Source organism: Calypte anna, chromosome 22 (assembly GCF_003957555.1).
Source record: "Calypte anna isolate BGI_N300 chromosome 22, bCalAnn1_v1.p, whole genome shotgun sequence".
NCBI lineage: Eukaryota > Metazoa > Chordata > Aves > Apodiformes > Trochilidae > Calypte > Calypte anna.
The window spans coordinates 805,498-827,442 of record NC_044267.1 but is presented as its reverse complement, the minus strand read 5'-3'; the positions used below and the strand labels follow the sequence as shown (position 1 = coordinate 827,442).

The following is a 21,945-nucleotide window of genomic DNA, read 5'->3' as shown; positions in this document are numbered from 1 at the left end:
CATCCCAACCCCCCAACCCCTGGGAGGGGAACTGACTCAGATGGGAATAAAAATAAATAAATAAATAAACAAAAACCCCAAAAAATAAACAAGAAAAAAAAACCAAAAAAACCCCAAACAAACAAAAAAACCCAACCAAACTAACAAAAAAAAAACCCCAAAACCCCTCAAAAAATCCGAACAGACAAAACCAACCCCAAATCCTTTGGTCGTTGGAACATTCAGAACGATTTATTGAAGTCAACCTCAAGCAAAAGTTCAAATCAGTGGAATGTCATTAAAAACCTTTCCAAATGAATCCTCACGGAAGCAAAAACCACATCTGAATCCCAAAGTATTTTGTAAAATAAAAAAAGGCAACATCTCAGTAATATCATGTACAAAAATTATATGTTCCTACCATCACACACCTTCAGGAAGAAGCTAAATATTACAGGCAAGTCTAGGTACACTCTAACTAGTTGACATGAGCTAGCTATGTACAGGTTAACCAAGCTTTACAGGTTTCACACTATGCAAGAGAACAGAGGCCAAACAACAAAAAAAAAAACCCCAAAATATCATAAATCCCAAAGTCTATGCGGCAACATCAAGTCATGATACAGTAATGCCCCAGGGAAAGGTAACACTACTTCCTTAGTGTCAAAGAGCTTCTAAGTCAACCCCCAAAAACTCTTTTTTTCTTATTTAAGATACCGACTTCAGTGAATATTGATGCTTTGCTAGGAAAAAAGACTCGAGTGATTTCCTTAAAATAACATTTCACAGAATCTACAAAGTTTGGGACAGATTAAACAAACTCTACGGAAGGAACAACTCCACCAAGGTCACCCCCAAACCAGCCCTGGGGGAGCCCCCCAGGGATTGGGGTTGTGCAGCTTCACTCACCTGGAGACACGGGGGGTTCAGAGCCTGGGACCCCCTCTCACCCCTGGCTGCCCACCAGGCACCTCCTCACCCCCTCTGTGACCACCGTGGGGGGGAGAGGGGCAGCAGACACAGCCCCCAGGAAGGGGATTGCTCATCCAGCCTCTTTCTAACCCAAAAACGAGGGGAGGGGTGTGTAGGGGGGGTGTGGGTCCTGGGGAGGACCCCCAAACCCAGCTGGAGGGGAGGGGGTAGGGATAGCAGCTGGCTCTGCAAACCTCACAGCCCCCCCCCTTCCTCCAGCAGCTGGGACCAGGAGGGGAGGGTGAACAAAATGGCTTTGGCAAATTCATCCGTGATTTCCCTTTTTGATTTCCCAGGAATGACACAAATTGGATGCAAAGCAGACACTTCCAGCTCCCCACCTCCCCTCTGCAGAGCAGTGAGAGCCCCCCAGGGGTAACACAGACCTGAGCTCCCTGCTCAGGAAGAGAATGTAAGAGCAAACAGCTTTTTTTTTCTTTTTTTTTTCCCTTTTTTTCTCTTTTTTTTTTCCTCAGAAGAACACTGTGAACACATCCAAAGTGTAGGAGTGTCTCGTAAGTGCAAATGTTTTTGCTACAGAGGGAGAAACGGGAAGGGGGGAGTTGATGGAGAACTGAAAGCGAAGGGGCAGCACCACTGCCAGGCTGCTGCCTCCCATACACACACACACAGCTCTGAGACAGCTGCTCTGAAAAACCCCCCTGTTTGCCACAACTCACTGTACAGAAAGCAGAAAGTAACTCCAGGGAAGTCAAAGACATTTTTCAATGTAGAATAATAAAAAAAAAAAACCCAAAACAACCCCAAAAAGAAACAACAACAAAAAAACCCCAAAACAACCCCAAAAAGAAACAACAACAACAAAAAAAAACCCAAATAAAACCCCAAACAAAACCACACTATGGTAATTATAAATAAAAAAAAAAAAAAGCCATATAAGGAACTGCAGAGCTTCAAGTACATTAAACCCTGAATTCAATGAGGCAGAGGTTTCCATGTTAAAGTGACAACTTCGTACCAGCGCTGGACATCCCCTCCCACCCTCCTCCCCCTCCCCACCCCCACATAATTCTGTAAAGTTTCAATATATACAGATTTTTATGCTCACTGCTCATTACCAGTAACTGTGTCGTTCCCATCCTCTCCTAAAATCAAGACCCAGGATGTTCTTTTCAGAAGAAAAGCCCAAATTCAGCGTTCCATCCCTATTAACTCCATTCCAACCGACTCTCCAAGGCAGGGTTGGTGACCAGAGGAGGTGATTTGCCCACAGAATTGCCTTTAACATCCTTCCTTCCTGAGCTTCCACAGTCTGTAGACAGGAGAAGTCTACACTGAGAACCAGAGAGCAACACCAGCTTGCACCAGGGATTCAAAATAACCTTGGGAGTTATTGGCCGGGGTCTGCAGAAGGTTCTGTGCTGTGCTAAGGTGCAAAAGGGTTGAAAAAAAGCTCCAGGAAACAAGGAAATCTTGGTAATTTTGCAGAGCAGCTCGGGCACTGCACTCCCCAGAGCTGCCCCAAAACTGAGAGCAAAAGGGAAGGGGACAGTGAGATGGTGACAAGGTCAGGAGCAAGGGAGAGTCCTCAAGAGCAGATTTCATTCCCAGCCACAGTTCTGTCCATTTCTTCCAGGTTTCTACATCAAACAACCCAAAATCCCTTGTTTTTTACAGCCCTCAGGGCCTGGATGCAGCAGCTCTGATGCCATTTACCAATCCAGCTCTTCAAACCTTCTCCTTCCAGAGGAATTGCATTATTCTTCTTCTATCCAGCCTGCAAAAAGGTTGATGAAATGCATGTTTACCATCTGGTGTTTGGCACAGTGAGCAAAGCCCCAGCAGTCACCACGACCATCATTCCAATCCAATTTTCTTCTCTCCAAACATTCAAGTTTTTGTTTTTTTTTTAACCAAAATTCACTTTCTCTCCAATAATGTGAAATCCAGTTCAGACATTTTGTTCAGGTACAAACTTATCAACCAAATCTCCTCTTTTCCCTTTCAAGTCCAAGCCCTGGTGTTGGCTATTATTTATATTTTTTTTATTATTTTATCTTTTTTTTTTCTTTTTTGGTGAACAAAAGAAGCACCTCCAAGAAGTTTAAAAGCAAAGTTAACCAAGACATCAAGTGACATGGCACAGGAGTAGCAGCAGCCCTCAATTCACAGCATTTTACAAGTTTTTAAGCCTTCTCTGAAGCTTCCTGTGCCCTCTGGTGACCCATGGTCTGTGGTTCTTCCCTGCCAGGGTCTTTTGGTGCCATCACACCAGTGCCCTCTGCTCCACAAGTGACCAAGGACACAGAATGACAAGAAAAAAAAATAAAAATAAAACCAAAGCAGGGAGGTGGGCTCACACACAGCTCACCTGCAATGTTCAATGCTGGAAGAGAAAACCATGAGAACATCACCAAGCCTCATAAATAATATAAAGTAAACACGTGGGGCCTTACAGACACTGCAGCAAGAGCCATGTTTGGAATCCTGGAAAGGTGAAACACCCCCAGTAAGAGCTTAAAAAGAGACATTTATCAGACAAAAATGTTAAGAAAAATAAAATCCTTTTTGTAAATTTTTTTTTTCTTTTTTTTTCTGTAAAAAATACCAAAATATAGCACTGCTTTCAAGCAAAGAGTAGTGTTCCAGACATTCACTGCAGCACAGACCACGAGATGAAGTGCTTTGTAAATCCCTCCAGCCCTCTGTACCCTAAACTGAGCCATGTCCATGGCACTCCTGCCACCCTGCAGACTCCTGGGGATGGGACTGCCAGGTCAGTTCAGTGGCACAGAAGCTGCTTGCAGAGCCTGTAGTGTATTCTGTAAGTTTAACATTGCACAGAAACAAACAAACAAAAAATAATCTCCCCCCTGTCCATAAATTTGAGGATGAGGAGGACACCAGCCAATGCCAAGATGTGTCCCAAAATCCCACAGGTAAATCTTTTTCAGTCTGGTGAGAAATCACTAAGTTCCTCTAGGTTTCTGCAAGCAGTTTTCCAGAGAAAAGGTTTTTAATTCATATTTAGCCAGAATCCAGCAAACACCTGATCATGACTCTTTCCCTTCAGGACTATCTTCAATACCCATTATTGGGTTATATTGGTTATAAAAGCCATGCAGGGGGGGGTCACAAAGACCCCCTTCAGCCTGGGGAAACCAGACCCCTGAGGCTCTGCACACCAGGGGTGGAGGAGGACAGGTTTTCCAAAGAAAAATCTGGAGCTGGTGCTTCCCAAAGCCACTTCCAAAGCCTGACTGAGGGAGCCTGTCCCTCTGCTGAGGAGCAGAGGAGACCCAAGAGGAAACACCCTGTTGACTGGAGAAGTGCTGAGATTTCCCTTAGCTCCAGCAACAATGAAGATTAAAATCAGAAGAGCTCTCTCAGCAAAGAAACAAACACACAAAAAAAATCAAACCTCAGCATTCACTCAAAGCAAACACACACACAGAGGGATGGGATTCCTTCAACACTCAGACTTCCCCTGAAGCTCAGAGGAGTCTGAGAAGCAGCAATAAGAATCACACTGATAAAACTGCCAGGGGACAGGAGCAAACTCCAAAGGTAACAAACACAGAACCAGTCCCCACTGACAGAGGAGTCCCAGGCAGAGCTCCCATGGGCAGGAGGAAGGCTTCATTCTGAGTGTGCTGCACAACTGAGCTGGCAGACCCTCTGAACTAGGAAGGTTTTCTCCAAATGAGGTGGGAGAAAGAAATAACCACTGCAATTAACCTCTTCCTGATGTTCCACCTGCCTGCAAGCACTGATTACAGCTCTTGAGCATGGAACCATGATTTTATCCTTCCTTAAACCATGCCTCGTGTCACAAGCACTTCCAAGAAGTCACACACCTGGTTTCTCACAGGAAAAGCTTCACAATAACACTCAAAAGCTACCATGATCTCTAACCTACCTGCTCAAAATGCCTTTGAAAACAAAGACTGGAATTGAGGCATTTCAGGGTCACCTGGTCTGAAACCCCCATCTGTCTCTATGGGATCTCAACGTTACACAGAGTGGGGAGGATTTATTCTTATTGTAAACTAGACAGAAAAGTTACACTGGCTTTGCTGTTTTGTAGAGACTGACTGAAGCCAGAGCTTCAACACCCTTTTAAAAATTAAATAAATAAATATGTTGCTCTGTTTTGCTTTCTACACTCAAAAGAACATATTTTAAACAGAATACTCTTTTCACTGCCAAAAGGTCTACGTTTTTCTCTGACGGCCAAGATGCTTCTGGTTCCAAACATTAAAGAGCTGCTGTAGCACATTCAAGGGTAAAAGAAAGATCAAACAACAAAAAACAAAACACCACTGCCTGCTTCTGCTTGCTAAGATTAAATGGTCCCATTCCCAGCTCACACACGATGGCTCTGATGACAAAGACTGAATGTGTCACAGCAGTCTCCAGGTTCATTGCCTGTTTGCCCCTTTCCTCCCTTCCCTCGTGTTGAACCAAATTCACTCCTTTGCTGCTTCTTCTACAGGATTCTGTGCTTCCAATTTGCACTTTATCTTGCTCCAGTACTCGGGTGCCACAGGAGATTTGGGGTCATGTGCTGAGCAGCAGAGGCGGCCGTCCAGCGCCGAGGCCACCAGGGCTCCCTTCTCGTGGTCTCTGCAGAAGGAGTGTGGGCAGAACTCACAGAATGAAACTGCAGGGGTGCTACAGATGTCACACTGATGCCACGGACATTCCCACTTTCCTGGGGATGGGAGGAGAGAGACAGGAAGCTGAAATTAGTGTGTGGCAGGGACAGCACCGACCTTCCTCCCTCGCCCCGTGTTGGAGCTGTCGAGAGGAATGCCCTGGGATTGCTCTTACCAAAAGGTGGTTGAGTCAGGTTAAGGCATAGGAGGTGGTAAGCTTTGGGACAGTCCTTTTTATCACACATGACCAGCTCTCCCCCATCTCCACACTGGAAGCAGTTGTCCTCATGCATCTGCTTCTGCTCAGTTTTCATTTTCCTTTTCTTCTGCTTTAACTTTGCATTCTTCACCTTCTCTTCGTTTGCTGTTGCAAATGCTGTCTAGCAATGACACAGATCACAGCATACAGTCACTTTATAAACCCCTTAAAGTTATTTTAAGCAGCTTCAGGTTATTATTTCCATGAACTATATGCTTTAATTAAATCCACTCAAACAAGTTTGAGCCAGAAACGCCCATCCACTTGTGTCTCAATTAGCAGTTTGGTCAATTATCTTCACCCAAGACACAACAGCAGAGCTGTAAAACCTTTAGAGACTTCCAAGGGTGGAAAATATTACATAAACCAAAGTAAAAAAAATTAAATAAACAAAAAAACCTCTCTTTTCCCTACTCTGGGTAGGAAGCAAAGCTTCAGTTTTCACCCATGTACCTTTGGACGCACTCCTAGGAAACCACTGCAGTTCTCTGCTCCACAATGACACTCAGTCCTACCATTGCCCAGGCAGTCCAAATTATAATTAAATGTTAACTCCATTCCTGAAATTTAAAGAAAAACAACTCAGCCACACAGACACTGAAGGAAGACAGGCTGGTGACAATGACATTTCATTAGCATTCACAAAGAGCAGCTAAGTGACCACAAATACCCAGTTAAAATGACAGAGATCAGGTAAAACCTGCAAAATAAATCTTTTTACCTGCAGGAATATCACAAAGAGCAAAGAGTCCAACTCTAATGTCACCATTCACTGTCCATTTCTGTGTTTCACAGTTTGGATTACAACTATGGTTCATAAAACGAGAGTAATTCCCCTTTGGGCCAGCATCTATGATCCGGTCCTGTGAAGAGCAAGACAAAGACAAAGAGATACTTAATACAAACACAGAGGTTTCCTGCTGACAAATGTCTACTCATGGCCAAGGCAGCAAAACATACTCATTTAAATGAGTTAAAAGTGCTAACTTTTGCCTGCAGAGTGAAGGTCATGAAAGTGTCTGTTCTGACAGAAGTGAAATGGGCACAGAGGACACAGCCCAAGACACAGGTCTGCTGTCTGGTACTCAGGTGGGAGCATGACAGACACTGAATATTGGATTCTGCCAATAATAAAAAGCTTGTGCTGAAGCAGAAATAACATTTACCTTTGTTACAGTTAACATATAAAAATTGGTTACGCTGTTCTCATGTGCACGTTTGATCCGCAGCCTGCACTCCTCCTCATCAATTAACTCTCCAACATACTCATTCACAAATTCACCCTGGAAAGTAAAGCAAAACAAAAATAAGAAACCTGTGCTTACTGCTTCTTACCCCAGGAAGCAGCACAGAAAAACATTTCCTATAAACACATAGAGAAAACATGAACTTCAGCCATCTAGTAAGCAAGATGTATGTGCAGTAGGTGTTTGTTTTCTCAGCAATAAACCCACTCAAAATCCAAAGGATTCCCTACACAAACCATATCTGCCAGCCCTCTAGAATCCTGCCAAGTTTCACACTTTCTTTGAAACAGGACAATAATCTGGATGGACTCCTGAGCAAAGGGGAATGGGTACAGTGACAAGTATCTTCACTATGTGTGCCTGTCACAAACCACTACATAGTATTTCCCTATCTCAACTTTCTGGAGACTGTAACCTACATTTTACAAAGCCAAGGAAGGAGATGTCTAATAAATATCTAATAAAAATGGATAAAAGCAAAGAATTTAGTTACAATTGTTACACAAGCCCAAAGCTCTGGTCAGGACAGTGCAGGACCTCCTCAGAGGATCATCCCACACACTGCCTGTGCACGCAGTTAAATACCACAGTGCTTCAGGGGAACAGGATCAATTCAGGATCTCTTTGCTTTTCCTAGACTTCCAGATTACACTGGAATGCAGTAGGAATTCAGGTTACACATCCCATGCAGCCCACAGGGAGCATTTCCCTGGGGGTTCTGCAATGCCCCCAGCTCCGCTGCGCTCCTTCCGCAGTTTTACCTTTTTAATGCTCCTCTTTGTCCTGAGACCCCATCCCCGCCGATCAGTTTTGATGATTTCAGCATCAGGGTAGAGCCTTTTGGTGAAGCACTGGTTCTGGCAGCGTTCCCCAGCAGGGCAGACCTGGGGGTGACACTCATACTGCAGCATCCTGTTGAGGCACTCGGACTCCAGCCCGCAGGGGTTCTCATCCGAGGGTTTGCAGTTACAGCGAGGGATCTCTGAGAGGTCAGCCACCTGGATCTGAACCTTCCCTATCACTTTGTTGGACTGTGGAACCAAGGGGAAAAAAGGATCAATAATGATGAAGATGATGGCCTGGTGAGCACAGGCTGAACAGCTTTACTGTGACCAGTTGGCAGCTGACAAAGCAGCAAGAAATGAGTGATCTTGTAGTTCTTGCTCCAGACCCTTTTGAAGGGCAGTGTGCCACAAGTTCACCCTGCAGCTCAGCAGCAGACTCAGACACACACTTGTGCTTTTACTGCCACCTAACCTGGGGGCACAGCCTGCTCAGAGAACTTAACAACAGAGATTAAAGCAAAGAGCATTACAACTCGTGACTCCGGGCAGCACCGAGATGGAGTCTCCCCAGTGGAGTCACTCGGTCAGGAATTCAAAGTTTCAGGCACATCACTGGGACTTTTCACAGCTGAAAACTAAAAACAAACAGCCCTGTGTGTCCAAAACTGCTGGCAAGAGCTTGACTCTGCAGCAGGATGAGCAGTCAGCATTCCTGGTACTTCAGTGTGCACCTCAGACACAGGAGACCAGATTGCAAACAGCAAAGTTGTACCTTAGAGGAAACTGCTCTTCAACCTCTCCTTTACAAATACTCTGCTAAAAGATTGCTCTATGGTGCTATAAGACAGAAAAGATTCTTGGAATGAACAGCAAAATTATTTATCTGAATTTTCTTAAGCTTGAATTGTTGCAAATATGGGTTTATAGCCACAGCTTACTCATGCACAGTATAAAAATGGGAAAGAAAAGAGGCCAACTCACTTTAATGTGTTTATAAGGTGGAGGTTTCCTTGAATTCCTTTCAATTTCTAATGCCTCTTTGCTTTCTCTTTGTGCTTTCAGTTCCTGGAAACGTTTTGCTGCTTCTTCAAGTGCTGTGCAAAGGAGTTCAAAATAGAAGCAATTAGCACCAGCTGCTGCTAATCAAATATACACATCTATATATTTAATTTTATTTTTTTTTTTTGAAGCTAGGAATATGTACACAAAAACATGAGCTCAAAATGAGTTATTGCAGCAGATCATGAAGCTGTCACCAGGTATTTTTCAATAGAGATACTGAACAATGATGCCATGCAGCAGAGCCCCAGCTCCATCTTAACATCTCCCAGTTTGTGGAAGAACCAAACTTGCCCACACCAAAACACAATGAGTAGGCACTTAAACAGATTTTATCTGCAGTCAAGGGATCTACACAATGTTTGCAGTTTTAGGTGAACACAGAACACCAGTCACATCATTATACCCATGCAGGTTAAGTGGTGATGGAGACACAAACACGTGGAATTTTTGTCATAAACCACTATAAACTTTGTTTGATTTTACCTTTCTTGAAGGTCTTGTTAATACTAGTTTGCCCCTCAGCAAAGCTTTTATCTCCTTCAACATAAGGGAAAACTCTGCCCTGGTGTACCCAATAGTAGTCATGTGAACCAAAGAAAAATACTGGGAAGTCCCCGATATCATGTTTGAGGCCCTGTATGTTGAGAGGCACAGACCTGGGATTGCAGATCTCTGCTGGCCACCACCTGAAAAGCACAAAGGAAATAAAAAAAGACAACTGTTGAGTTCCCTGAACCACAGCCCTAGCTTCTGAGTTTGCCTAACAGGACTTTCTTTCCCTTCTCAAAGAAATGAACTCCTTCCCGAGGCACTCAAGGCTCCCTCAGAAAATCCCTGGGATTTTCACAACACAAAACACAAGGAAAGTTCTTACTCTAAATTTTGGAAAAGGCTTTTAGGAATCCATGTGGCATGAAAGTGGATTTCTAAGATACCTACAAACACTTGTGCTTCTGCATAATGGCAACCAAGTGCCCATCCCTGCTGGGAGAAAGCAGGAGGATCCCATTTCAAGGGTGACCTCGATGTCTGACACAAAGCAGATGAATCTCTGCACTTCCAGTCCTTTTTCAGGAGGACTGAGCTGCTCTGCATTATCCTCCTGTAATTCTACAGCCCCTTACAAACCCCCAAAGCATGAAAAGCCAAGCACAGTGAACTTGCCTGTAATTCCCAAGCTTGACCCAAACGATCTGCTTGTAACGCAGCTTCTTGCCAGCTTTGCAGTCATTGCAATTCCAGCATCCCTCAGGCATTTCTATGTTGAGACACTCGGGGTGGAAGGAAGCTGGGCAGGACTCACAGCACAAGAGTTTGCCACCTTGAAACAAAGAAACCCTGCTTGGTTTATAGAAGTAAGGACCTGCAGAGCAGCTGACGTTCATCTTACATCATCCATTCTGCACCCTTGGCTTGCCGCACGGAAAACCAGAGAAAGGGATCAAGTCAAACTTAACAATGTTGGTTAAAAAAGCCTGTGTGGTGCCACCTCTGACACCTGAATGCATCAAAGAGACACAAAAAGCAGCTGAGTCCTGTTTAAACAAGGTAAGTTGGGAGGAGAAGCACCCTGGAAGCACTGCAGCTGAGAGCAGTGCCCATGGCCAACACTTGGGTTTCTTTCCTTGGCAGTGCCCAAACCTCTGGTTTGTTTCTTTTTTGCTGACAAACACACACATTCCTAAGAAAAAACTTTTCCAATCAACATTGTCATGACTGAATCCCTCAGTAACCACTCAGGGAGCATTAAAATTAGCCCCCCCTCCCCCAGCCTATAGGTTGATCCATGCTTTTCTGTCTCAAGGCCATTATAAAAGAATCATAAAGTTAAGTGTGCACCTTACACCAAAAGGAAAGTTTACCAGAATGAGACACTACACAACTTGTCCCCATCCCAAAAGTTCCTTTTGCACATGAAGGAAACCTTCGTGCTGTGGTTAATAGTGATTTCTGCAGTTTGCACTTACTGGAACAAAAGTTGGTTTTGGCTGGATTCTATTTTGGCAGATGTACTAAATCTGGAGAGCCCCAGCACAGCTCTAAACCACCCTCAGCAAAGCAAGCAGCTCATAAAACATGACTTAATACAACACAAATATGGAAATATTTTATATATGTAGCTACATAACAGACACACAAATGTACTTTTATAGATTATTTTTTTTTTTTTTTGTGTCCCAGATGGAAAATCTGAGAGAGAGACTTGAGAATATTGAAAGCACAGGAACAAAAGAAGTGTGAAAAGAAACCTTCACTTATCAGGAAATCTTGTCCACCTATAGACTTTCAAAAATGTCACTGCTGCATGTCACAACAAGCATTCACTGAGCAGATCAGCTGCATCACCACCACTGTATTTCCTCTGCTAAAACCACCAAACTCCAACCACAGGGATTTTCCAGAGCTCGTCATAAAACCCTTAACTTTTCAACTAGTTGTTGTTGTTGTTGCAAAATGTTATTTCAGAGGAAATACAGACCCAGTGTAAATTACTGAAACGTTTTTCCAACATGGTAAAATGCCAAGGGATGAAAGAAAAAAAAAATAAAAAATAATAATAATAATAAAAAAAATCAAATGCAAAACTTCCAGTGCTAAGCAAGGAAAAAAAAAAAAAAACCAAAACCAACAAGATTTGCTCTCGGGATGCATTAGTGAGATACTGCTCAAGCCAAGCAGAGGGCTCAAAATAATTTTTGTGTTCAGGAATTCCAGGAACTACTGAAAGCCATCAAGCTAGCAAGGTTCAAGGTAACCAAACTGCAGCTTGGTTACCAGGGCACCGGCTCTGAACGCTCTTGGGAAAAATCAGATTTCTGCAAGGAATAAAACATGAGAGGTCTGAGCATTTCATACAGCCAGAAGGTATCCTGAGAGGCACCCCCAGCAGCAGGGGAAACACTTTCTGTCCTGGGGGAGCTGGGACACGAGGACTGATGGACACAGACACAGAACCTCTCTGCCTTCCCCACACACCCTTATTCACCCTGAAAAAGAACTAAAAATTCCTTCCTCCTCTCAGGCTCTGTGTAAGCTACCCACAAGATCTGAAGCAGAACACCTCCCCTCTTCTCCCACAGATCAAAATCAATTGAAGAAGCTGTTTTACATCATCCAGGCAGGCACTGAACTACAATACCAAGCTCTAATTGCCACCTCCTCACTTTCCTGTGTAAATAGCTTCCCAGAAGCTGGTCTAGCCTAGGCCAGATACCAGATGATTTAACCTCTTTACTTTAACTAAGGAGAATTTAGTGACAGCAATTATTTTAAGCCCTTTTGTAATTAAAAAATAATAATAATAATTAAAAAAAAAAAATTGCCAACAACATGAACACAGGCTCACAATAATCAATGAGTGAAGTTTACTGGAAAGCAACAAGTGGTGCTTGACAGGCAGACATTTCTTGTTTGATTTAAAGAGAGGAAAAAAAAATAATAATAGAAAAAGTAAAAATTAAAGAGAAAGAAACTATTTTGGTTACCTTTCTCACATTTCTTTTTGGAAGCTGACGAAGGAGGAGGAATCATAGGTAATTTCATCAACTCAGCACGATTTGATTCATTCAGTAGGTAGTGGGACTTATAGGCATATGAACTGAACAGGGGGTCTGAATGGTCCTGCACTACCAACCCTATACGAAACAAACAGAAAGAGATGAGTTGCAATGAAACTACCCATGATTCCATCAAGGAGAAAAGAAAATAAATCAAACGAAACACCTCCAATGCACATCGTGTGTGAACGAAAAATAAAAAGGTAAAATGAAGAAAAAGTCTGACAGAAAAGGTTTCTTCACTAAGAAAGAGGTTTATGTGCTTGAGAGACTGAATTAAAATGTAGCTGGAGAAGCCTCTGATGAATAAGCTGTTCCTAAGTAGAACTTCACTTGTGCTGTTACCCTTATTTTGTGCATTTATAGAAAAGCACAAGAAAAGCAACCAATTTCAGTTCTGTGTGACCCCCCCTCCCCTCCCAAGTGACAAAACCAAGCTCGTGTGGAGAGCTGGGGGATGATGGGCACTACACCAAAGGCCAAGCTGTTAGTCTGGGCCACAAAGTGCCAAAGCAGAGGGTATACCCAAGAGCTCAGCATCCCAACCTACCTATGAAAGGGTTTTTTCTCTATAGATGTGTAAGAAAAAAAAGAAATAACCAGGGAGGTGAGTGATTCTGCAAGGCACCAAAGGGGAAAGGAAAGATGAAAGCTTGTTTGTTTTGGTTTTTATTCTAAAGAGCCAGGAAGCCCAGAACCCCATGGCTACAGATCTGGCCAGCAACTCAAGAGCAGAGCAGCTGAGATCCAGGGAAGGAGGAAAGATGAAGCACCAAGACAGCCACCAACTCCTTCCCTGGGGGACAGAGGGAGCTGAGTGCTGTCAAGAAGCTAAAGATGTGCTGTGAGGATGGGGCCAGCCTACCTGGAGAGCAAGTCCTCAGCAGGGCTCACCTACACCTGCAGCCAGGTGAACTACACCCTGCTCACACCAGGCTGCTTCAAGGAAGGTGAATAAAGCCTTGAAATACACTTTATTTCAAGTACCTCATGATAAGCACGTTTGTGTATTTTACAGATTGTCTGACATCTACATTTTCCTCACTTCAGTAACGTTTTGCACTCAAAAACAAAGTTTCCCTGTCTCCCATCAACCAAAACCAATGAAGCAACTGCTCACAGAGGTGCCCAAGTGCTGCTCAAGCATTCTGTTCCCTGTTCATTTCTGAGCAGGAGCTCCCAGTGCTCCTGCCACAGATGTTTTCCTCACCTCATGTCCTTTGCTGACCACACACAGGGCTCAACTCAGCCCAGCCAGGGAGTTTGCTGACTGTAAAACCTCACACAACCTTTCCTGGGTGAAGCACATCAGCTCCTGATCCCAGCTATGCCTGCCAGAAACAACCCCCCCAGACATTCTCTAGAAGAACAAGCACATGGTTGCTGTTAAATACAGAGGATTCAGTCAGGGGTAGTAACTTTTCAGTCAGTTTGTAACTTTACAAAGCTTTGCAAAGCTTGTAATTAAGTCTGAGTGAATCTACAGGACAGGAAACTCCACCTGCCCAGGTTCAGAGGTTATTTAAATTGCCAGGAGAAAACACAGAAGCCAGGTTCAGGTACAAACAGAATTACTAAAACCATGTCAAATGAAAAAAAAAAAAAAGAAATAAAAAGAAAAAAAGCATGAAAACTTTCTTCTGCACTTCATCTAATTTTTAGAAAGAATGCAGGTTTGCACCTCCAGCAAGCATGAGACTCCTTCCCTGTGATTCAGTTTTGGAATTCTATTCCCAAATTCTGATTTCTGCATTGTATCTGTCAAGATGGATGCCAAGTAGCAGGAACTCCTTTTCATCAAGCTTTTAAGTAGAGTCTACCCAAGAGATGTTGGAGGCTTCTTTTACAGCTGTACATCACAAAGTAGCCAAAACTTGGGAGAAAAAAATTCCCCAGGAGAATCACCTGCTGTGCATCTGTAACAAACCACTGCAATTTATAACCTAAATAGGTTATAGATTTGTTTTGTTTAGACCTCAATCCTGAAGCCTGCCATTGCCTGGGTACAAACAGATCCCAGTGACATGGTCACCTCTGGTAGGAGCAGAGCAGCAGGACAAGACAACATCCTACTGTACAGAGTTCTGGACCTGAATACTCACAGGGGGAAACCCAAGAGACATTCCTAATCTGCCTTTCAAACCAGGGAAGATCCACAGAAACTCTCCAGTCATAAAGCTGTACCTGTCCCTGATACCAGACTGACTCCAGACAGCTGAGACAAAAAAAAAAAAACCAAACCAAAACCATAAAAGCAAAGTGCTGAAAATATTATGGAACCACTCTACCTACCAACAGTAAATGTTATAGACCAAAAGCAAGTGGAAGTCTCATGACAACTGTTGACCAAAAAAATGCAAAAGTAAAAAAAAATAAAATAACCACAGGCAGTATTTAAATCCCAGAGAGCCCTAAGGGAGGAGTTCTTCATGAAATACATTATTTTTATCACTAAACTGCACGAGTGACCACAAGAACTATAAAACAGGGGAAAAAACAAGTCTGCTCACCTCTTGCACAAACGAAACAAAAGCCTACATTTACAGCTGATGAGGAGTGATTCCTTTTGGAATGGTTACTACAGATGAGAATGTGGGATGACACAAACAAGCTTCCTGCAGCAATACAGCCATCTCCTGAGTGATAGGCAATGGGACATCTGAAACATCTCACCATGCGACCTGTTCAATATAAATGCAGAAAAATGCACCATGTCACCCTGGAGTCAGGATATGGTAGGAAACACCACAGACAGATGCAAGGCTGAGTTTGGTTCCAATCAGAGTACTAGGGTAAAAAGAAACATTTACACCTTTAAAATAAATAAATAAAAAAAAAAAAGTTTGACAAATGTTAACTCGTAGCTTTCACTTTAAAGCCCTGTTAAGGAAACCACCATGGTGTTAAATCATTTTACTGTCATTATTTAAATACTTTGCCTCGCTTTTAGAAGGATTCTTGAAAAAAATGCTGTTCTGAAGGCCACTACCAACTGCCTTTTGTAAAAAAGACCCATCCTTTGGCCTCACACTCCTAACCCTTGGCTTCCACGAAACCCAGTAACAAAAGCTGACCTCAGAGCTGTGGATCTCCCTGTTCTCCCACCCAACAACGAGTTAACCACCTCAGTTCCAAGGAAACCCCTCGCTGCCTGAGGGAGGGCAGAACCACACTCACTGCTCCTGAGAGGACACCTTTGGGTCCCCTCCTGCTTCCCAGGGCTGTCTCCTGGCTCTGCTCTCACCTTTGCTGGCTTTGTGGATGTCCTTGTCCATGGAGCAGGCTGTGCAGCAGTGCTGGGGGCAGCGGAAGCCCCGCGACTCGAAGAGGGCGGTGGGGAACTTGCGGACACAAACCTCGTGGTAAAACTTCCCACAGCTGCTGACAGAGCAACGCTTCACGTCCTTGCCAGGGAGCTTGCAGGAAAAGCACGTGTGTTCTCCTTGTAAAAGAAGGAAGAAGGAAGCTCAGCTGTGACAGGCAATTCTTGGAGGTGCAGAGGATGTGAAAGAAAATGACTGTGAAGCCAAGAGTTACAGGGGTTTGAGCAGCACAGGCTCCTTGCTTGAGCAGGCAAGCTGGACTCTGTAACCCACAGTACCTGTGGAACTGCTGCTAGCACAGGAGCTCCTTACTCTGTGCAACACCCTCAGCAGTTCAACACTTTCTTGGGTACTTACTAAATGGAAAATGAGAATCTGACCCAGAGGTTAAAAAACCCCAGAACGGAATAATCCAACCCTACCCCCCAAACCTGGAGACTTACTGTCCTGGTTTGCTCTGACCAGCACGTGGCTCCTCAGCAAATCCCCCCCAGCCCCCCTTTTTCCAAACCTGGGAACACACTCACCATTTTTACACTCTGTGCAGATGAACTTCTCATCAGGCATCAGCTTCAGGCCAAGACACTCCACGTGAAAGACGCTGCAGCACTCGCCCTCGCAGGACACCAGAGACTCTCCAGAGCTCTCACAGATCTTAAACAAGCAGAGAGCTCATCAGAAAACAGCTACCTGACTGACCCTAACCTGAAGTTAGCAGAGGAACTGGTTTAAATAACTTCAGGGCTCAGGCAAGGCAGGAGAACCAGCCTGCAGCAGGTAAACCCCTGGGCTGAAAACAATCCCAGCACTTTCTGTGTCCTGGAGGCACTCCAGGATCCATCCAGACTCCTGGTTTGCTCACACACCTGGAGAGCAAGGGCAGTTTGTTCCCTTACTACTGACCAGGAAACTGGCCAAGATTCCAAGGTTTTCTCTCCTAAACACCAGAAAATTCTCACTCTGCACTACCCTGAAAGGCCATTTGAAACCTTGGAATGGAGCAGAAAATGGCACCAACTTCTTTTACCATGCCAACAGGAGTGGCTTAGATACCACATTTTAGGTTTTGAGCTTTCTAGCATGAGGAGGGCTCATGAATCATCTCCAGAACATAAAACCCCCTAAAAGCCATCACATTATGAGACACAACTAAAGCAAAGTGGTATAATCTGAAAAGTCTGCCAGCTCAAGCTAAGAGAAACGGACAACACATCTCCAGCACTCGTTTCTTTACCATCATTACCTGACAAACAGTGTCTTTTTTATTTGTTCCAGTTCCTCTCCTGGATAAACTGGAGTCTACTGACTGCACATCAGAAGCATCAGCATCAGCAGCAGCTGAAGGGCTGTCAGAACGTTTTCCAAAGCTGCCCTACAGGGAGGAAAAATCCAAGGCACTCAAACCAGACACTTCCAGAGGACAACCACATTCTGAAAAAAAAATGCTACATCACCACTGACCGAGAGATCATTCCATACATCAAGAGATTCACAAGGTCCTTGAAAGTTGCTAAACTTGATTACAAAGACATAACTTGACATATCTGTTACCTGGACAAGCAAATAACCACAGATATCTACTTTACTTTTCCCAGACCACTCAAATTGACACCAAAATACAGCAGCAGCCCCTAATTCCCAAAGAATCTCACATCCTTCCAAAGGATGGGCAGAGTCAGTGATCTAAATCAATATTTTGCCAGACAAAGAGGTAGGAAAAAAATAGAGATTCTACAATGGAGGGAATCAGAAAGAAAATCAATACAATGCAGGGGATCAGAAAGAAAAATACTGGGTGTTATTTATCCAATAAAACACAGGAAATCTGCAGAAAATACTCTTGACAGATTAAATGAACAGAACCCTGTGAGAAAGAAGATGCCTTTACCTGTACATCATTAAGTCCTCTTGAGTCAGAGTCAGATGTATCTCTGTAAGCTGAGCTAGTCAGCTCTACATCAGTTGAGGCACGACTCCTTTTCTTTAGAGGTTTACAAGAATCTGAAATCTCGCTGGCACCTTAACACAACACACTAAAATTAGTTTTAATATATGTCCTCAACATTTTGCTTAAAATTAACAAAGGAAAAAGAAACATGAGCCTGAAACAACTCTATTTGCTGGCCTTAATTTTCAGCTTGCAATTGTCACCAGTTTAATTCTCCTGGAAAAGCTAAAGAATTGGGAACCACCTCAGAAAGATATTTTGACACAACTTCTAAACATAGCTGAGATAGGAGGAAGCTACTGAACTGCCTACAACAGAAGGTAAGCCCTTCACCATTCATCTTTAAAACATGGCTAAGCAAAGACTTTTTATGTCCATGAAAAGGACTTAAATTATCTGCTTGCACCACACTACACTCCCAACCAGCAATGCACAAAGAAGCAAACAGCAACAAAACCCCCAGAATTAAGATCAGCATCTATCACGTTCACCACCAGAAAGTGTGAAGACCCCTGCAGTTTACACAGAACAAAACCCACTGCTGCAGTGTGGATGAGCCAGGAACTTTGAATAAAGCTTCTGCTAGTGTGTAACTCACCTTTCTGCAGCGCTGTCTTCACTGCTGTCAGGGGAACCATTTCAACCTGTTTGAATAGGAAAATCCACAGTTAAAACCAGAGGAATTTTTCTCCCTACTATTAAAAAGAAAACATTTCAGTTTAAGTGATTAGCATCTCTGAACTCAGATGGAGTCTGTCCTCCCCTCCTCAGTGGGAGCCTTCTTGTCCTCTTGGACTGAACCCTACGCTGAGTGCCAGCAGCCCAGCCGGTCACTCGCCGGCTCCTTTCCAACCTCTCCCTTTGGGCATGAAGATGACAGCAAAGCTTTCTCCGTCCCCAGCAGGCAGGAGCAGGGCTCGTTTTGGCAGCCAACACTCAAACTTTCCCACATCCCCACAGCTGTGTAGGCACAAGCTCCCCTGAACAGGGAGGACACTCTGCAGACGTGACCACCGCCGCACTTCCAGCCTGGCCCAGCCTTCCCCGCTGCCCGGAGCCCTGCAAGGGGTGGGATGGGCAGAGCCTTGCAGAGCTCCAGACAGCTGGAAAACCCAGGGCAGGACAACCTGAGATAGAAAACTTCACCATCTTGCAATCAAACTTCTCTAGCCTAGGTCAGGAGGACAAGTTTAGGAACTGCTCTGCCAAAGGAAGACGTGAAAATCTGGCGGCTGCCCGGGAGTTACAGAAGAAATTGCCTAAAATCCTGGTTTTAAGGTTAAAAATTACAAAGCTATTTCATTACAGGTTGGTTACATATGCATGTGGAAACACATTTAGTAAATATTTAAGGATTATTCTATAATTTTTTTAAAAAATATTTTATTTTGTTGTACAATAGGTAAAAACATACAATAGAAGGATTTGTATAGGATACATTTGGTAATACAAATATAAAATCTAAACAATCACTTTTATTTCTCCACTAGTCACTGTAACAGTAGCATTAACATTTTGTTTTTCCCATTAATTGTACTCGTTCCAGTTATAAATTTATACCAAGTTGCTGCAGACTAATTTGGGAATCAGTTGCAAGAAAACTTGACTTTGGGTAACAAATATTGTTGCATAATTGTAAGTTAGTAAGTTTTGTTTCCTTTTAAATATAACTTAATACATTCAAGGTTATGAGCATTACAGTGCATCTCTGTTTAACTTTTAGTCATATACTTTTCCTGAGAAAAGCACTTCCATGTTCATAGTCTTGGTTAGCTGGATAATATAAGCAAGCAAAGCTAACTGGGATCCATGAAGTTCATATTGTTGGTTCTTATACCTTTGTGAAATTAAGAAACAAACACAAAACAACTCATTTGAAAACAAGAAGGCTGCAATGCCTGCTGAGGAAAGGCTGAAGGGGCTTTGCCAGGGTTCCTACACCCAGCATTTAAAGTTGCTTTAAAGTTTCACCTAGTTAGGTGGATGCTATGGCATCAAAATAAAAACGTGAACAAGGCAGAAGCAACTGGGTTCACTTTCAGCCTCTGAAGTGAATGAAGTGCAAAACAAAGTGTAAAGGGCAAAGAATAAATTAAGAGATAAAAACAATTTTTCCCCTTCCCATATAAATCTTTAGCCTGACTGTCCCTTAAAAAAAAAAATATCTCACTGGTAAAAGATAAACTATGAAACATTTTATATAAAAAAAAAACATTCTCAGGTTTCAAGCAGAGAGGCCCTTGAGGGGGGAAAAAACAATTAAACCATGTAAGGAAAAGAACCAACAACTTTGACAAACTTGGTCAAAAAGTGTATTCAGCTTTTAATATTAATGTCCATCCACTGAACTTCCCTGCTCATTTCCATGCAGAATTTTTTTTTATATATTTTAAAGCAACAACATTTGTCTGTCTGACATCCAGATTAAAGGAATGCCCTGTACATGTTGGAACTACTTATACCCCAGATCTGTTTTGCTGATGTCTGCCAACATAAGAGTCTGACTATTCATCTTTAAGTCAAATCATTCTTTAAAAGTCCATTTTCAGAAGTGGTCAGATTAAATCAGTCTAACTTCACTTGGAAAACAAAACCTCAATACAAACCAGCAGCTAAATCAAGAGCAAAAAGGAAGGAACCTGGTGGCAATTCCATCAAAATAGAAATTACTGAAAGAAGATCATTTTGCTGAGAACAGAAATCTCAAGGTAAACAAGGCAGGTTCGTTAGGAGTCTTGCATCATTGAGTTCCCATTTTCCACAGCCTGCCTGACACTGTGAAGATGCCAGTAGCAGAGTCACAGCAATGGGATTGACAGGGGGATTTCATGAAGGAATAGTCCAAAACGAAACCCGATGGGGGAAAAATGGAGAAAAATAAAAAGGCACCAATATAAGCCACAACATTTATGAATACAATATATTTTAACTCTCTACATGGAGGAAGCCAACCTGCTCCTTTTTGATCTTCTTCTTTGGCACAACTTCAGTGGATTTCTCAGACTCTGAGCGGGTTCGAATCGATCTTCTCTGTTGCTTCTTTTCTACAGAACCTGAAGAAAGAAAAAGGTTTCCATGATGTGATTCCTTCTATTCCTGAGGCACAGCAAGATGTTCAACACCAGATCAACAGATAAAAGTAACGAAACCAAGACTTTGTTCCTCTTTTGAATGTTTTATTTTTAAATTCTGTTCCAAGCTATTTGCCAACTGGTGCTGTGGCTGCAGACAACAGGTTCTGATTCCATAGACAGAGATCAGCTTCAGAAAAAGACACCAGTAACAGAGTAAACAAAAAGCTGGAATCCAGGTGATGGCCATTTCAGAGCACACCTCTCAAGCAAGCACAGTCTTCACTTGGGTTATCTTTTAACTGAACAGTCCATCTTTGGTGTCTATGGGAAGGTATCCAACCAACTTCTTGAACTAAAACAAGCTAGAAAATTTAAGACACAAAACACAGCTTCCAAGTTTCCACTCAAAACCTCAGTTCTGTGTCCCTGCTCTGCAGGGAAGAGCCTTCTCTCAAAACTAGATAGCACAAAACTTGCTTTAAAGCAAGAACCAGGCTGCAGCATGTGCCATCAACACCCAACTGAACACAGCTGAAGATCGAGAGGTGAAGAGAAACTCAGCACAAACAGAAGCAGTGATCATGGTGTGTTATTAATGGAAGTGAAAAACAAGTTTCTGAAAATATTACCATGGAAAACAAACTGGGATTAATGAAGGTTATAATGGCATTTGAGGAGATGGAGTAGGAGGAGCTGCTGCTTTTGTGACATCTGAGAGCGGCAAGATCAGAAGAGCTTTCTGTGCTGCAGTACCTCCAAAAAGGGTACACACCACGTGCAGCTTCTGAAACACAGCACACACTTAGAGCTGTACTGACAAAAAAACCTGGAAAATTTACAATTATCTGTTGTGAAGCATTACCCTGGGTTTTCTGCTTTGGTAGTTTCACTTAAAGAAAACACGAACACAAAAGGATTCTTATTCTTCCAAGCAAAAATACAAATACACAATGCAAAAATACAGTTCCCTCACTGTGCCAGACAAATACACTAGGAGAGAAAATATCTTGTGAGATAGGCAGGCTGAAAGAAAGCCTTTCAAAAGGACTTCAGGAAAAAAAAAAACCAAAAGCAAGATTCCTCTTGATAAATTAGATGCTAGGGGCCATCTTTTATCACC

The 21,945-nt window shown here is 43.1% G+C and overlaps 1 protein-coding gene across 2 annotated transcripts in view; it reads right to left on the bottom strand.

The window, feature by feature from the left end:
• Nucleotides 1-2,826: 2,826 nt before the first annotated feature.
• Nucleotides 2,827-21,945, bottom strand: part of NSD3 (nuclear receptor binding SET domain protein 3) — a 38,084-nt gene continuing 18,965 nt past the window's right edge. The window contains exons 8-24 of one of the 2 annotated variants that reach the window (XM_030464007.1): nucleotides 20,704-20,804; nucleotides 18,350-18,395; nucleotides 17,692-17,822; nucleotides 17,047-17,175; nucleotides 16,331-16,457; nucleotides 15,725-15,922; nucleotides 14,991-15,161; nucleotides 12,409-12,558; nucleotides 10,088-10,244; nucleotides 9,407-9,609; nucleotides 8,843-8,955; nucleotides 7,838-8,107; nucleotides 6,996-7,112; nucleotides 6,551-6,692; nucleotides 6,283-6,389; nucleotides 5,746-5,950; nucleotides 2,827-5,626 (exon numbers count right to left, since the gene is read on the bottom strand). In XM_030464007.1, the coding sequence (XP_030319867.1) occupies nucleotides 5,382-5,626; nucleotides 5,746-5,950; nucleotides 6,283-6,389; nucleotides 6,551-6,692; nucleotides 6,996-7,112; nucleotides 7,838-8,107; nucleotides 8,843-8,955; nucleotides 9,407-9,609; nucleotides 10,088-10,244; nucleotides 12,409-12,558; nucleotides 14,991-15,161; nucleotides 15,725-15,922; nucleotides 16,331-16,457; nucleotides 17,047-17,175; nucleotides 17,692-17,822; nucleotides 18,350-18,395; nucleotides 20,704-20,804 (2,612 nt within the window). In that variant the 3' untranslated portion in view covers nucleotides 2,827-5,381. The remainder of the gene's footprint in view (nucleotides 5,627-5,745; nucleotides 5,951-6,282; nucleotides 6,390-6,550; nucleotides 6,693-6,995; nucleotides 7,113-7,837; nucleotides 8,108-8,842; nucleotides 8,956-9,406; nucleotides 9,610-10,087; nucleotides 10,245-12,408; nucleotides 12,559-14,990; nucleotides 15,162-15,724; nucleotides 15,923-16,330; nucleotides 16,458-17,046; nucleotides 17,176-17,691; nucleotides 17,823-18,349; nucleotides 18,396-20,703; nucleotides 20,805-21,945) is intronic. The other variant, XM_030464008.1, reaches the window with a different exon arrangement.